The sequence below is a fragment of the Alosa pseudoharengus genome, unplaced genomic scaffold (genome assembly GCF_046254945.1).
Source record: "Alosa pseudoharengus isolate Yale_2024_CS ecotype anadromous, Long Island Sound unplaced genomic scaffold, YU_APseudo_1.1 YU_APseudo_1.1_scf_6, whole genome shotgun sequence".
Classification (NCBI taxonomy): domain Eukaryota; kingdom Metazoa; phylum Chordata; class Actinopteri; order Clupeiformes; family Clupeidae; genus Alosa; species Alosa pseudoharengus.
The window spans coordinates 9,069,446-9,086,323 of record NW_027468848.1 but is presented as its reverse complement, the minus strand read 5'-3'; the positions used below and the strand labels follow the sequence as shown (position 1 = coordinate 9,086,323).

Below are 16,878 nucleotides of genomic sequence, written 5' to 3'. Positions count from 1 at the left end.
GAAGTGGATTCAACACACTGTGATCATGCGCAGTTATTGTATAAGATAGATTCTGTGTTAAGAATCTAAAGACAGCCATGATGGTCAGATGTTTTGTATCAGGAGTCTTGAATCTCTGCAGTTCAGATCAATGTGGTGTGTTAAGAGTCATCTGGGCTGGTGTTAGCAGAGAGAGATTCAGACACAGCTCATGTGAGGGTGTGGAGATATGAGAACAGCACTCATGTGTTCTGGTAAAAGCCATGTTTCAGCATGCCTCAGATGCCTGGCTTTTCAGACAAAGCATATCAAACCGGTTTTGCAGGTTCATCTATAAACATATTTTTTTCTATTTAAGGGGAATCAAGGCCCTGATTTAATAACACACATACTGACCTAATGTGATGTGCTATGAAGAGACTTATACTGGGGTTTAGTTTATGTTATGACCCCCTGTAACAACGTATTAATACCTTTTCACGCCATTATGTAATAACTGCCGCATTTAAACTGCCTCAAAGCAATATGTAATAAATTTTGCTGCATTATGTAATAAGTTATGTAATAAGAACACAGTGCCCCCAGTGGTCCCTCCACGCACCAACACCCACACCCCAGGACAGGCATTCAGAGCATCGCCGGATAAAATGGCCCGCTGCCAACAAGGAAAGAGAGTGGTGCCAATTTGATGAGGACATGGACCTAGCCCTCACTGACCAGAAGCTGCAGCTCATGTGCACTATGAACTATGATGGGACACCTACATAGACACCTACATATACACCTACATAGACCCCTACATAGACACCTACATAGTCACCTACATAGTCACCTACATAGACACCTAGTCACCTACATAGACACCTTCATAGACGCCTACATACATGGACCCCTACATAGTCACCTACATAGACACCTACATGCATAACACCTACATAGACACCTACATAGTCACCTACATAGACACCTACATAGTCACCTACATAGACACCTACATAGTCACCTTCATAGACGCCTACATACATGGGCGCACAGGCGTGGTCACCCAGCTGATCAGAGAAGCAAGAGAGGGCAAAGGAGACCTTGCAGTTCTGCGGCTGGATCTAGCAAATGCCTACGGCTCGATCCCGCACAAGCTGGTGGAAACTGCATTCACCCTGCACCATGTTCCAGCTAAGATCATGTACCTCATCCTTGACTATTACAGCTGTTTCAGTCTGAGAGTCACCAATGGAGCATTAAAGCGATGGTTCGGAGTAATTTCACCCTAGGGTCCTTTGCACCATGACCCCGAGCCAAACACCCTCCCAGAACCTTTTTTCCTTTGGTCGAACCCTGGTCGAGTAGCGCTATCAAAAACTAATGACGTTCTGCAGTCGTGATAGAACCAACTTTTATCTCGTAAATTACCCCACTAATAATGCCCTGAATGGTACGAAACGTCTGCAGTAGTACAACTACGACCTTTAGTCCAATAACGAGGCATTAGAAAGTTTGTAAGTGCACCAGGAGTTTATTTAAATAAGACTTGCCTGATTATCTGCTACTATACCGCTGCATCGACGTTTCTTCCGTGATTTGGGAAAAGCCTGTAAAAGTCCTGGCAGGAAGCATGCATAAGGATGTAGATCCAGGAATACACTAATATTTTGTTCGTAGTCCAGTTTGCAACAATTATTAGTTATTACTAAGTTGTAAACACTTCGGAAAAAAAATATTTAAAACTGGATATACCAAAAAACGTTGATGTAATCGCTTTTCTGCAAGGACTTTTACAGGCTTTTCCCAAATCACGGAAGAAACGTTAGCCAATTTCAATCGGACAATTTGACCGAAGAGATTTAATTTTGTCGGACATTTAATTTTTTTCCCGGCCAATGTCCGGTAATTACCGGACAACGGAAACTCTGTACACAACGCCATTAATTCAATGACTATGAAGAGTAATGGTGCCATCTAGTGGAGATATTGTGCTGTGCTAATTTGAAATCTAACTGCCTGGTCCTCTGGGTCTTCTGCTGGCACATGAGGCCCTGAAAGAGCAGATCCATGCTCTCCTCTTCAACCTGGCCCTGGCTGACCTCCTTCCTCCCCAGTGTGGTGGTGGCTATTCTGTGTTGACTATACTACCTCTCTGGAATGGACTGGAGCTTTGGTGACGTCTGCCATGTCTTCCTCGTCCTGGCACCCTTAAAGTGAGCATCTCCTTCCTGACGCTCAGTGCCCTGGACAGGTAAATGTGTGTGCAACATCGACTCGTGTGAGTCACCATAGCATCTAGATCACCACAGCAGCACTAGAGAGAACCCTCACCTCCCTGGCTATGGTGGTGGTGGTGGTTTTGGTCATCTGCTTCCTGCCCAGCAATGTAGCCTGAGTGCTGATCTGGTGTTAGGCTGTGGTCACACACGATGAGCAAAGCCGTGGAGGTGGTAAGCGCGGTCTTCCACAGCACGCTGACCCTCACCTGCCTCAAGCCCCGCCTTCCAGGTGTGCAGATGGCTGGTATAGACTCCGACAGTGGACACCAAAGGAGGTGCACAATATTTATTTGGAGATTAGACATTATTGCTTATTACATATTATAAAATATATATTATATTATAAAAAATTTGAATAAATATTAAACTAGGATATTCAGTGTTTCGTTATAATTCTGGCAAGATACTTTTGAAAATTTCCTTAAAAGTTTGGGCATATGATGATAGAGAGAGAGAGAGAGAGAGGCTGGCAGCTGCAGGTTTCGCGGCTGTCCTTTACTTCTCCCCTTTTAAAAAGGGCTCTTTTCAGCTGTGTTTGCAAGGTTGGGACACGTCGGCCTCCTGTGCTTTTACTACTTTCACCATAACAGACTTAACAAAGGTCAAAGGTCAGGAGGGAAGGATAATAATGGCTGGAGACCAACATGGTGATCAAGTACTGAACTCACACCTCATTTACACAACCATTAATATGAGAGAACAGAGGAACAACGTGTGTGTGTGTATGTGTAAGTGAGTGTGTGTATGTGTGAGTGAGTGTGTGTATGTGTGTGTGTGTGTGTGTGTGTGTGTGTGTGTGAGGATAGGGAGAAGGAGATGGAGAGAGCTGGGGTATAGATCCACTTGTTGATGTTTTATTTGATCTGGTGTTTATGGGTGCTTGCAGAAATATTCACAATATCTTCACTGATGATCTAGGTGCTATCCATTACCCAGGGTAGAGTGTGTGAGATGCTGGCCACTAGAGGGAGATGTGTCTCCATTACTGTGCCTGAATGAGCCAGAGCCAGACTCCAGGACTGATCTGACCTTTTGATCCTAGTTTCAGACTGACACACACTTTCCCACATCATGTACTGATGTCTGACCCCCAGACCCTTTGTTATTTATTCATAACAAACAACTTTAGAACAAACATGGATTGTTTAATTGATTACATGACTCACAAAGATGAAATACCCCATCAACTGTAGTGATCGTGTCTGTTTCTTTTTATTATTTAAATAAACGTAAATGTGACTTTCACCCTAATATCTGATACTTTTGAACAGAGATTCAGTCCGTCATGTTGCAACAAGAAGTTTATATTTTATCATACATCAGATATAAATGCATAATGTTTAATCTCTTGAGTACAACCACATAAATATTTACTTCTACTCAACTTAATGAACTTCACTTTCGACCTTCCATCAGACACGTGTCCAATCACACACAGAGGATCTAAAGGCCTGAACACCTGGGGGAGGGGAAGGAGGGTTAGGGGGAGCAGGAGGGAGAGGAGATGGATTGTGGGAGAGGATCAGAGGGGGTGAAACACTGGGCTCATCAACACATTTCCCACCCAGTAGTGTGTGTGTATGTGTGCTGATGTGTGTTCCAGCAGAGGTCCAGAGGTGCAGACAAGGATGGGCAGTATTTCTAATACATGTATTTAAAATATGTATTTCAAATACAAAATACTATTTTGTAATTTGTATTTTATTGAGATAATGAAAATGCCTTCGTATTTTGTATCAAAATACTTCAGTGTTGTGTATTTTTGTATTTTCAAAATACTGTAAAATACTTTCTGTGAAACACTGTGATTATATATCTATATCTATATCTATAAAGCACAAATTCTCTGTCTCTGTCTGTCTGTGGTACCCTTGCATGGTCAAGCCCCTCTGCTTCAGTAGAGAGTTTATTTTCCTTTGCTGGACTGATTTTTCTAGACTTTAAATTTGTCTATGTTCTCTGACCTGTGAAATATTTCAGTGCTATGGTAACTTGACAAGATACATCAAACAAGGACATTTCCAATTTTGCCCATTTTAAATAAGAAATGATTGATAATGTCATAATGATTGGCTTCTAATTGACTTAACTGATTGGATGGTATTAATGTGACAACCTTTTTTATTTACATTGATAGAGGTTGTGCGCACACCAGTTTCAGGTGTATACAAAATTATTCATCTGTGATGAAATGCTACCTAGCTTAAATTTCTAAATAAGTCATCCATTTGGATTGTTTGTCTTTGAATTATTGTCACTGATTCATAGTGGGCAATCTATTACGCCAACTGGCTGGGAAGTGCAACAGTTGTAGAGTCGGCATTCCTGTTGCTGTAAAACAGTACATCTCTAAACTCAAACAGTAGACTAACAGTTAATAAAAGTGGACTGTCAGAGCAGATACTAAAAGCTGCCGAGTGTCCTGTTCGCTCTTAAACTTTCCATCATATGTGGTGCCTCTGCCTAGCCACATAGCCTCATCTCATTGAGTTTGGGTCTGGGAACTACACATCAATTTTCTCGTATTTGAGACGTGGTTTATGAATGCTCAGAGCCATTTATTGGGTGCTACGAATGTCTATCAAATGCGTCTGTACGTAGCTCATAACCGCTTCAGTGTGTCATCATCGTCTTGCTGTCCCCCCTCCATTCTGTGATTGGTTCCTTTGTTGAGGTGAAAATCGGGTCCATGGAATTCATTCAATCGTAAATGTGTTAGAGTTATGTTAAAGAACATTTTGAGCGATCACATAGCCTACGTTCAATGTTGCAATATTATCAGAAGGCCCTATGTGCAATTGGCTTTTGAGCAGGATCTTACAAGAACATTTCAAAATGAATGGAAAGACACAGTGATGATGAGATTTTGTACTCAGCTGTAGCCTAGGCCTGATAGTGGTGAGTCTGTTATAGCCTATTTGCTTGTATTGTAGCCTATGCAACTATTCTATTTAACGCTGTGTGCTAGTCTATTAAACACTATAGGCTATGACCACTATGTCCTTGCACTATTTTCCCCCATGATCATATTGTTTCAGTTATCCAAAAGGCTCGAAGGATGCTCTTTATTATATGGCAATTTTGGAAAAAGAACTAATAAAAGTGAGGGGAGGTGCCCCCACCAACCCCCCTTGCTCACCTCTCTTGCTTTCAGTTTCATGTTTTTCCAGGTAGGGAAGGGATAGACAAAACAAGGCTTTTAGAAAAAAAAAAATTGTCGTATTTTGAAAATACAAAAATACAGTATTTTATTTTGATACATTTTTTGGCTGCTGTATTTTGTAGTTTATTTTGATACTTTTTTAAGGTGGGTATTTGGTATTTTATTTGGAAATACATTTTGATGTATTTGTGCCCATCCCTGGGTGCAGACGCTGTAATATCTGCTGGGGTGCAGAGATGAGGGAGTAGTTTTGGTCTTTTGTTTTCCCCAAGAACACAGAATAGCAGACAGCTGAGAGGCAGCAGCCAGATCTTTACTGTACATGTGAGTGGTGGCTTATATGTGTGCTGAGGAGATGGGATGTGTTTATGGGTGTGTGTGTGTGTGTGTGTGTGTGTGTGTGTGTGTGTGTGTGTGTTGTAAGAAAAATGGAGTGCAAGCAGACAGAGGCAGGTTTGAAAACGGAAAACACGATGAAACATTTATTGGTTAACAATGGTGTTAGAACTATGAGCTCCGAGGCCAGCATATGAGCTCGGAGGCCGGCATATGAGCTCGGAGGCCAGCATAGCTCACCGTTTATGGCGGCGACCAACTGACCCTCCAGAGCTGCGTCTTCCCTCTGCATTTAAAGCGTAGCCCACCCTCTTTGATTGTGTCAAGAGGAAAGGACTCATCATCAAATGATTAATTGTCGTCATGTGTCCTCATGCGGTTCTCATGTATAAGTATAAGTATATATACTCTTGATTTTGAAATCCGTGAGGGAAATTTGGTCTCTGCATTTATCCCAATCCGTGAATCACACTCAGCACACAGTGAACACAGTGAGGTGAAGCACACACTAATCCCGGCGCAGTGAGCTGCCTGCAACAACAACGGCGCTCGGGGAGCAGTGAGGGGTTAGGTGCCTTGCTCAAGGACACTTCAGTCGTGCCTACTGGTCGGGGCTCGAACCGGCAACCCTCCGGTAACAGGTCCGAAGCGCTAACCAGTAGGCCACGGCTGCCCCAGATCTGCCTTTAGACCCAAAGACCCAAAACCGTCACAGGAACGGAGAGCACTGGGCAACTCATTCCACCAACATGGAACCATTGAGGAAAAAAGTCTTGAATTTGACCTAGCGTTTATGACTGGTCGATACAACAGACGCTCATCAGAAGACCGCAGTGGGCGGTTGGGGATGTACTGTACAAGTGTAGCCTAATAATTTAATTATCAATATGATGTATTCAAATTACTAAATATGTTTAGCTATTAGTAATTATGCAGATCATAAAATACTATAAATAATTAACAATATATATAAAGTTTATATAAATTCCAAAATATTAAATATAAACCTATGACAACCATCACATTCTGTGTGTGTGTGTGTGTCTGTGTGGAGGATCAATCAAATTCTATGATTGCCACTGATGTGAATGATCACACAATATTCAATCTTACTGATGGCGTCAAGGTGGTGGGGGCCCCCAAACCAAATCAAATTTTAATCGAAATCGAGATTCTTCACTTGGTATTGGTGTTGAAATTGTTGGTATCGTGACAACAGGAGTTGGGGATGTGCCCCCATCAAAGCTGAGACCAAACCTACGCCCTTGCGTCAACTCCCTCTCGTTTTTTGAGTTGTCAATTTAATGATAGGTCACAGGTGGTGTCCCATTCCTGTTATTAGTGCTTTGAAACCTTACACCCTCGCTAACTTGATCATTTATGACAGATAAAACTACTGACAGATGTCAGTATTTGAGGGTTCAGGGCTTTGACCTTAGGGATGGGATCGGGATTCAGTCAAAGGAGTTCAAATTATGCTCCCCATTTCCTTCTCTTCTCTTATTCTAACCTGGTGAGTGCAGTGACCTGGCAACACACCACTGCACCCTAGTGGACTGGAGTTGACCCAGAATGGTTTACGACATTTACCAAGTACCAGTTTATCAAATACATTCATGAAGAATGACAGCACAGTATCAAAGCGGGGAATGGGAGTTAGCTATATTTCCAAATACCAATGTCACCATAAGGAGCGTCAATAATATACTACAGCAACTGTTTATAAAATGCTGTTTAATTAATTTAGACCCTTGTAAACACACACAATACTTATTATGATATGAGTCAGCACAACAGCAGCACAAACAAAAGGCAATAGTTTTATTTTATATATATCTTCTGTGTATTCATGTCATGGGGGCAGGCTTCACTGTGATCAGGCCTGATTCCTTCAGTGCTTGATCAGTCCTGGGTATTAGTATTTTTGCAAACTGCCAGAGTTTCTTGTCCACAAGCAGCTGTTTTTTGGAAAGATGTCTTTGCTTTGGCACCCTGGTGTGGATAGTCAGGCATATGTCGAATGGGACGGTGACCACACGTCCGAAGTACTTAATCACGTAGTGGACTGATGTTTGCTCCACTCTCCGGGGGTTGATAATCAGCTTGGTGGGGTCGAACACGCTCAACCTGTACGGCTCTCTGTATATGTGCTCCAGGATGTTCACACCAGGCACGTTGCTCCACTGAGGCAGACGAAATCGGCCGCTGTCTTCAAACTGCGTTTTAGGGAAGACATAGTTTTTGATCTTGAAGACTCCTGCATCAGGATGTTGCAGCTGTAGTGAGTCCATCAGCTCCTCCAGGTTGGCATGGTCGTAAGGCATAATGATCTCATCAATGTCATTAAGCAGGAGGTACTTCGACTGGTACATGTATCTATATATACATTCGTTCAGAGTGGTCAGCTGTCCGTAATAATGGACTTCCCCAGGGTGCACGTTAATCCTCCACCCAATAGAAGGCTTTAGGAACTTGTCTATTGGCCAAGGCACAATTTCCAGCATACCCTGTCTCCTGTAATACTTGAGGACTTTCTCAATATCTGGGCCACTGCTGGTGTAGTAAATGACAACCCTCTGAACCCCAATCAGCTTGTACACCTCCATGGTCTGTGCCAACTGGAGGGCATTATTGTACTCCCCAAACAGGTTGGATATGCACATGGTGAAGTTATACCTAAATGATTCTTTTACCTTCTGGTTTTGGATTAGTAAAAATGTCACATTGTGGATGGCGGTTTGGTTAGTTGTTATGCTAACATGTGTGGCTTGCTGTGATGATGGACTCGTGCAAAACACATCTGACATGTGACAAGCAAAGCCAAAGTGGTCCCTGTGCACGTCAACTTTTGCCTGTGAAGTTGTGCATCGATTCAGAGCATTAGCATCAGTGCTAGCATCAGCATTAGCGTTAGCATTAGCATCATCGTTGGCACACAGGACGCAGTAGAGCGGCTGCAGCTCCTGTCTGCAGATGATGCTGATGACCCGGATGACTCCGCCCAGTCTGTGATCCTTGAAGGCAGACACCATGAGGTGTCTGGAGCCTGGGATGGGGGTGATGGTCTCCGTGGGTGCCCGTTGCCATGGTGGCAGTGTAGGCTCTGCTGATGGCTGGTCTGGCTGCAGTGTGGGTTCTTCTGTCCACGGGCCAGACTCAGCTGAGGGTCTTTCTTCTCTCATCAGGTTCACCGGGTGTATCATGTGGCCCAGTCCCAGTATCAGCAGGACAGTCAGTGTGGAGATGCCAACCAGCAGCGCCAGCTTCCTCTGCCTCATCTCTGTTCACTCCACTGGGATCCGGCATCTACAGTCTACACTGACAAGCATAATAGTGGCACACAAAATTACTAACAAATATTTTTTGCAAAAAATACATTTTTGTACTGTCAAAAGCTAAGTAGCTTAGCAAACATCAAATGAATAGTACCCACTGTAAAATCTCATATATTAGTCCTTCGAGACCTAGGCTATTTTCAGTGTAATTTTTAAATGCCCCCTATGCAACATTTTCAATGCAAAACAAAACATTTTCAATTTTCAACATAACGTTTCCGATTTTAGTTTAATGCAATTTTCTGAATTTGAGAAGTCTCATTCAAGGGTCTCAAGGTGGACTTTGGTCTGTAGCCTCCCCAAGGTGATGTAATGCAATGCATTGTGGGGGAAAGGAGAATCACTGCAAACCGCTGTGAAATAGTAACTACTTTTTCGTATTATATTCCGTTTTTTTGACACCCAACAACATCAAATACAATGGATAAGAGTTTATATGTTTATTAATAACAAGCAAATTGTGCAAATTCGTTGGAAAATGAACCCTGCAACACAGCTTTTAAGCTACTGATACTTGACTTAATGCCTACATGGTTTAGGCTGTATTATACTGGACTTTGTGGTAAATAAAAAAAAAAATGTAAATGTTGTCATATCAAGCTATTATTTGCCTTATGTGTGGGTTGACAAGGTAACTGACTATGACCATACATTTTAGCAGATGCATAGCAATGAACTATATCCAATTATTATGCCCGCCGTGCAGCGAAGCGGCGGTTATATAGGTTTAGAGTTTTTTTCTTCAATTTTTTTTCTTTCATTTTCTTTTTTTGCATGTGTAATTTTCTGTCAAGGATTCCTGGGACACTGAAAGACCGGGGTGCACAAAACTTGGCGGCAGGGCTGTAGTACTCGAGTCCGGTCTTGGACTCGAGTCCGGACTCGAGACCGCTTTTCTATGGTCTCGGACTTGTCTCGGACTCGCTAGTATTTGGACTTGGTCTTGTCTCGGTCTCGGCCACTGGTCTTGCCAAATATGGCTTTTGGTCTCGACCGAGTCCAGGTGTCTTTAAGGCCATCAAAATTAACGTGTTAATCGCCGCGATTCATTTTTGAAATACATAATGTGTTACAAAATATTAACGCAATAGTGTTTACCTTTGTGGGGGGCTGATGTCACGTAACGGAAGCCGCAAAACCTAAAACCGCAAGCCTGAGAGTTTATTTTACTGTCTGTGGAGTTAGCTGAAGATGAAGAGGAACCAACATTTAGCCAATAAATAGTAGCTTTACTGCAAACTTTTCACCCTTGTTAGATAACGTTTACAATGTCAAAATGCATCAACAGCAACAGTTACATAAAGATGATACTTTTCGGGTCCTCTCCATTAAGATCCAACTTGAACGTGTGCTACTCCATTTAATTGAGAGCGCGTCTGAGCGCACACGAGAGGGAAAGAAAACGATTGGCAGGCTCCAGTTGGATTGTCGTTGTTGATGATAATTGATATCTCCTTTTTAATATAAGAAACGTATAAAAGGAAGGCAACAAAGACGAGGTTAGAGGAGATTGCGGATTTATCCGATTTCCACTACTGACCAGTTATAAACTGTGAGATCCAGGGCACTTTGACATGTAGGCTGCACTCACTGTGATTTGAAAAATGGACAAAAATATGAAGAGTTGTCTTTGCCTTTGTGTAATGGAACTGGTGAGTCTTGAAGTCTTCAATCATTTGTTTACATGAAGCACATATTATGCCGATTGAAACACATTCCACTCAGCTAGCTATAGGTGACTGGCTCAGGCTCATCATTCACTTTTAATTGCAAACAGAAAATGTCTAGCTAGCATCATGTCATTACATGCTTCTATTTCCAAAGGAATGAAAGCTGTTTATACCAACTTAATATCATGCTTATCATTGTTAATATTGTACAATACATGTGGTACAAACAATATTAGAGCTTGTGGACTAGCTATAGGCTATATTTCAATGGAGCTGGTAAAAAAAAGATCATTAGGCCTATGAGAACGTGGCCACAATGGGCTTAAAGTGACAGTGCACCATTTACAAATGGTTAAACAGCATCAAATGTGTAGTATTTCTTAAGAAATGAATACTTTAAAACACAATTACTGTGTCAGTATTATCATTTAAATAATATAAAAGTGTTTTACTTTTACCTTTGTGGCTACTCATTAATTTTGTGATTTATGTTGTATTTAATATGCCATTTAAGAAGCTTTAGTCTTTAGGAACTTTTTAATTGCGGTTAATCGAGATTAATTCATTTCAAAATATATATTTGTAATCGTTTGACAGCCCTATAATAATATTGGAGTAGGGGAATGGCTACACTTACAAATCCTGGGTGTGTTCACACTGTTTTTGCTTTTAGATAATAATAATAATAACCCAAAATGATTGTCTTGATACTGTCATGCATAAGACTTTTTTTCCTATCCTGGACTCGGTCTTGACTCGGACTCGAACCTTTTTGGACTCGGTCTTGTCTTGGACTCGAACCTCTTTGGACTCGGTCTTGACTTGGTCTCGACTAGTCCTGGTCTTGGACTTGACTTGGACTCGACAAAGGTGGTCTTGACTACAGCCCTGCTTGGCGGGCATGTAGCCCCACAAGGATAATATGGAACCATTGTTTTTCGTTTTGATCCATCGCCCCCCGCCGGACTGGACCCTCCGAAAGGAGGGTAGGGCGGACACAGTTTTCTGTGAATATCTCGAATTGTAGGGCCTAGGACCTCCTTTATTTTGTATGTTGGTCTTACGGGGCCTGACATGGTCAAAACTCCACTCACTTGGAAGTGTATAGGATCATTATGACACCCTCTGAATGCGCGCCAAGTTTTTTGGAATTCCATTCATGGGGGACCATACAATACATTTATTTATGTTACTGTACACCAAGTGGCCTGAAGGTGGCCGGACACAGTTTTCTATGAATATCTTGAGAACCGTAGGGCCTAGGAGGACCACCTTTTTTTGTATGTTGGTCTTAAAGGGCCATGTCAACCCATCCCATAACCATTAATTTCATGTATAGCGCCACCTAGTTAAAAATGAAAAAGCAAAAATAGGTGTTGTAATCACAATATCTCTGGCTGACATGGTCAAAACTGCACAAAAGTGTAGGATCATTATGACACCCTCTGAATGCATGCCAAGTTTCGTGGACTTTCGGTCATTGTCAACCACTCATTTCACCTTCCTACCACCTAGTACCTTTCACCACCTTGTTAGAAATGAAAAAGCAAAAATGAGATGTTTTTGTGGAAAGAATGTGCTGGACTGGGCAGCGGTCATATTTTGAACCACTCTGCAGTACATCTAGTTTATCTTGTCGTTACAGAAGAAAAAGCCTTGTGTCAAGCAGTCTGTTTTTTTTATTATCTTGTCTTTACTTCACAGACTCCCTTTTGTATGCATGTTCATCAGCCACTAGCTTAAAACAACATAACAGATTAAATGGATAAAACACATCTAATGAATCGTGGGATTGTGAGGTGTTTACAAAACTAAGCTTCTTCTTATCAAAAAGCCACATCAACCTTTCAGACAATTGTTGTTAAATTTACACAACAGTCAACAGCTCCTGTAACGGATGTTCCTGGTTCCTGTAACGCAATCAGGCCCAAATCCTGTTTCACGCCTAAAACGCCATAATGTCATCTGAACACAATTTGATCCACATCTTTTTCCATTTAAGATAACCGAAAGAGCTGGTCTGGTGAGTGTGTTTGTGTGTGTGTGTGTGAGTCTGTGTTTGTGTGTGTATGTGTGTGTGTGAGAGTCTGTATTTGTGTATGTGTGTGTGTGTGTGTGTGTGTAACAAGGGCGTAGGTTTGGTCTCAGCTTTGGTGGGGACATATCCCCAACTCCTGTTGTCACAATACCAACATTATTGTTTCAATAACAATACTAAGAATCTCGAATCGATACTTTTGCGATTTTTAAAAAATTTGATTTGATTTGTGTGCTTTGTGAGATCACACACACACACACACACACACACACACACATAGAAAGTGCTGGTTGTCATCAGTGTTGGGCAAGTTACTTCAAAATCGTAATGTATAGGACCCGCGGAGCGCTGTCGCACCTGGGCCCACCATTGGTTTGCAACGCCATTTTTTGGGCAGCCGTGGCCCACTGGTTAGCACTCTGGACTTATAACCTGAGGGTTGCCGGTTCGAGCCCCGACCAGTGGGCCGCGGCTGAAGTGCCCTTGAGCAAGGCACCTAACCCCTCACTGCTCCCCGAGCACCGCCATTGTCGCAGGCAGCTCACTGCACCGGGATTAGTGTGTGCTTCACCTCACTGTGTGTTCACTGTGTGCTGTTTGTGTTTCACTAATTCACCGATTGGGTTAAATGCAGAGACCAAATTTCCCTCACGGGATCAAAAAAGTATATACTTACTTATGTATTATGTATTACTCATTACTGTCATTTCAAAGTAATCTGTATCTGAATTGTAAGGCATTACACTACTATTGTATTCCTTTTAAGTTACTTTTACCAAAATATCTAGAAATATGGATTTGGAATTCTAAATGCAGTTTATTATGCTCAATGCAGCTCATTGCACTTCTAATGGAGGGCGAACATAATGACTGAGCTAGGCTTAAGGCTAACAACAGTAGAATGCAATAGGCACAGTGATGGCTCATGATGCAATACAAGGAAAAATCATAGCCAGAATTTTGTTAAAAGCAGACCAAAGGTCGAAGTTTGGTCAATTGTGATAGAAATGCTGTAACTTTAGGCTTAGGCCTACTCATTAAAATCAACAGAGAGCCCACTACCTGTATATTGTAACCAAAAACTTAAAGACATGTCAAGATAGGCTACACAGTGCTGGCCATTTTGGTGCCCTAACTGGTGAAATACAGTATTAACCTAAGTATGTCATCATATGGCCAACTATAAAGATGTAATCTGCCTGTTCTCAGGGATGGGTAGTATTTCTGAAACATGTAATATGTATTTCAAATACAAAATAGTAATTTGTCATTTGTATTTTATTGGGTTGAAGGAAATGGCTCTGTATTTTGTATTTTTGTATTTTAAAAATATTGCAAAATACTATATGTGACACTAAAAAGTAGATACTACACAATGTAATGAATAATTGGTAATTAGGCAACAATGGTTTATGTTTATCGCAATCAGCTAATGTGAGAACAGCTGTGTTCAACGACACTCACAGCTTTTGCTGAAGCATCAGCTCTGTTCTGAAGTATAAGTAAGTATAAGCAAATAGACAATACAATATAAGTATATATACTCTTTTGATCCCGTGAGGGAAATTTGGTCTCTGCATTTATCCCAATCCGTGAATTAGTGAAACACACTCAGCACAGTGAACACACACTGATCCCGGCATACAGTAGTGAGCTGCCTGCAAGAACAGCGGCGCTCGGGGAGCAGTGAGGGATTAGGTGCCTTGCTCAAGGGCACTTCAGCCGTGCCTACTGGTCGGGGTTCGAACCGGCAACCCCCCAAGTCCGAAGCACTAACCAGTAGGCCACGGCTGCCCTGAAGCACTGGTGTGAAGTCGTACGCAAGTAAAGATGATCAAGTTTACCTGTGCAAGTTCACATAAGGACACAGACAAAGGCAACAATGTCCTATTGTCTCCATGCCGATCTTTAACAGAAAAAATGTCAGATATCTCAATGAACCACAATGACATCAGTATATGGTAAGGTGTTGAGTGTGTTGAATTCCCTTCCTTGTAGCATCCTTATCTGCATTCCACAGTGGGGAGAAGTTATCCTTGTTTAACCCTTAGAACCCGATTGACGCAAAGTGCGTCAAAAAACACACCCTTTCTTCTCTGTTACATACCGAGGTGAAGTTAGTTTGATATTTGATATTCGGATATTCGACAGATATTCAAAAAAAAAATTATGCGGCCGGTTTCACCCCGTGTTTGCAGACAATGTGAAAACAGATGACCTGTCTACTTGCTCCCAGCCAACCTTAGGGACCGTCTAAAAAGTACCTTCTGAATTACCTTCATAATCTTTTTTGTCAATAGCTTTGACATCATGTGACCTAGTGACTCCAAACTAATTCAAAATAGTTATCCTATATGGGACTCATCAGACACACCTCTTTTTATAGTCACTGTATGCACACTGTATTTTATATGAATATTTTGTAAAAAAAATACATTATATCCTATATGAATGGTCCTCTTTTTTGAATACCTCCCAAGTCATGTGACCTAGTGACTCCAAACCAATGGAGAATAGTTATCCTATATGGGACTCATCGGGCACACCTCTTTTTATGATCACTGTATGCACACTGTATTTTTTATGAATATTTTAAAGAAAATACATTATTTCATATAAGAAACAGTCTCCTTTTTTTCAATACCTACCAAGCCATGTGACCTAGTGACTCCAAACCAATGCAGAATAGTTATCCTATATGGAACTCATCAGATACACCTCTTTTTATGGTCACTGTATGCACACTGTATTTTATATGAATATTTTGTAAAAAAAAATACATTATTTCCTATATGAATGGTCCTCTTTTTTCAATACCTCCCAAGTCATGTGACCTAGTGACTCCAAACCAATGCAGAATAGTTATCCTATATGGGACTCATCGGGCACACCTCTTTTTATAGTCACTGTATGCACACTGTATTTTATATGAATATTTTGTAAAAAAATACATTATTTCCTATATGAATGGTCCTCTTTTTTCAATACCTCCCAAGTCATGTGACCTAGTGACTCCAAACCAATGCAGAATAGTTATCCTATATGGGACTCATCGGGCACACCTCTTTTTATAGTCACTGTATGCACACTGTATTTTATATGAATATTTTGTAAAAAAATACATTATTTCCTATATGAATGGTCCTCTTTTTTCAATACCTCCCAAGTCATGTGACCTAGTGACTCCAAACCAATGCAGAATAGTTATCCTATATGGGACTCATCGGGCACACCTCTTTTTATGGTCACTGTATGCACACTGTATTTTACATTAATATTTTAAAGAAAATACATTATTTCATATAAGAAACAGTCTCCTTTTTTTCAATACCTACCAAGCCATGTGACCTATTGACTCCAAACCAATGCAGAATAGTTATCCTATATGGGACTCATCGGGCACACCTCTTTTTATAGTCACTGTATGCACACTGTATTTTATATGAATATTTTGTAAAAAAATACATTATTTCCTATATGAATGGTCCTCTTTTTTCAATATCTCCCAAGTCTTGTGACCTAGTGACTCCAAACCAATGCAGAATAGTTATCCTATATGGGACTCATCGGGCACACCTCTTTTTATAGTCACTGTATGCACACTGTATTTTATATGAATATTTTGTAAAAAAATACATTATTTCCTATATGAATGGTCCTCTTTTTTCAATACCTCCCAAGTCATGTGACCTAGTGACTCCAAACCAATGCAGAATAGTTATCCTATATGGGACTCATCGGGCACACCTCTTTTCATGGTCACTGTATGCACACTGTATTTTATATGAATATTTTGTAAAAAAATACATTATTTCCTATATGAATGGTCCTCTTTTTTCAATATCTCCCAAGTCTTGTGACCTAGTGACTCCAAACCAATGCAGAATAGTTATCCTATATGGGACTCATCGGGCACACCTCTTTTTATAGTCACTGTATGCACACTGTATTTTATATGAATATTTTGTAAAAAAATACATTATTTCCTATATGAATGGTCCTCTTTTTTCAATACCTCCCAAGTCATGTGACCTAGTGACTCCAAACCAATGCAGAATAGTTATCCTATATGGGACTCATCGGGCACACCTCTTTT

General features: G+C 41.1%; 1 protein-coding gene across 2 annotated transcripts in view; it reads right to left on the bottom strand.

Annotated features, from left to right (window-relative positions):
• Window positions 1-7,403: 7,403 nt before the first annotated feature.
• The window catches only part of LOC143105763 (uncharacterized), a 50,321-nt gene continuing 40,846 nt past the window's right edge, over window positions 7,404-16,878 (bottom strand). Inside the window, exon 2 of one of the 2 annotated variants that reach the window (XM_076269871.1) lies at window positions 7,404-9,057. In XM_076269871.1, the coding sequence (XP_076125986.1) occupies window positions 7,587-9,017 (1,431 nt within the window). In that variant the 5' untranslated portion in view covers window positions 9,018-9,057 and the 3' untranslated portion in view covers window positions 7,404-7,586. The remainder of the gene's footprint in view (window positions 9,058-16,878) is intronic. The other variant, XM_076269870.1, reaches the window with a different exon arrangement.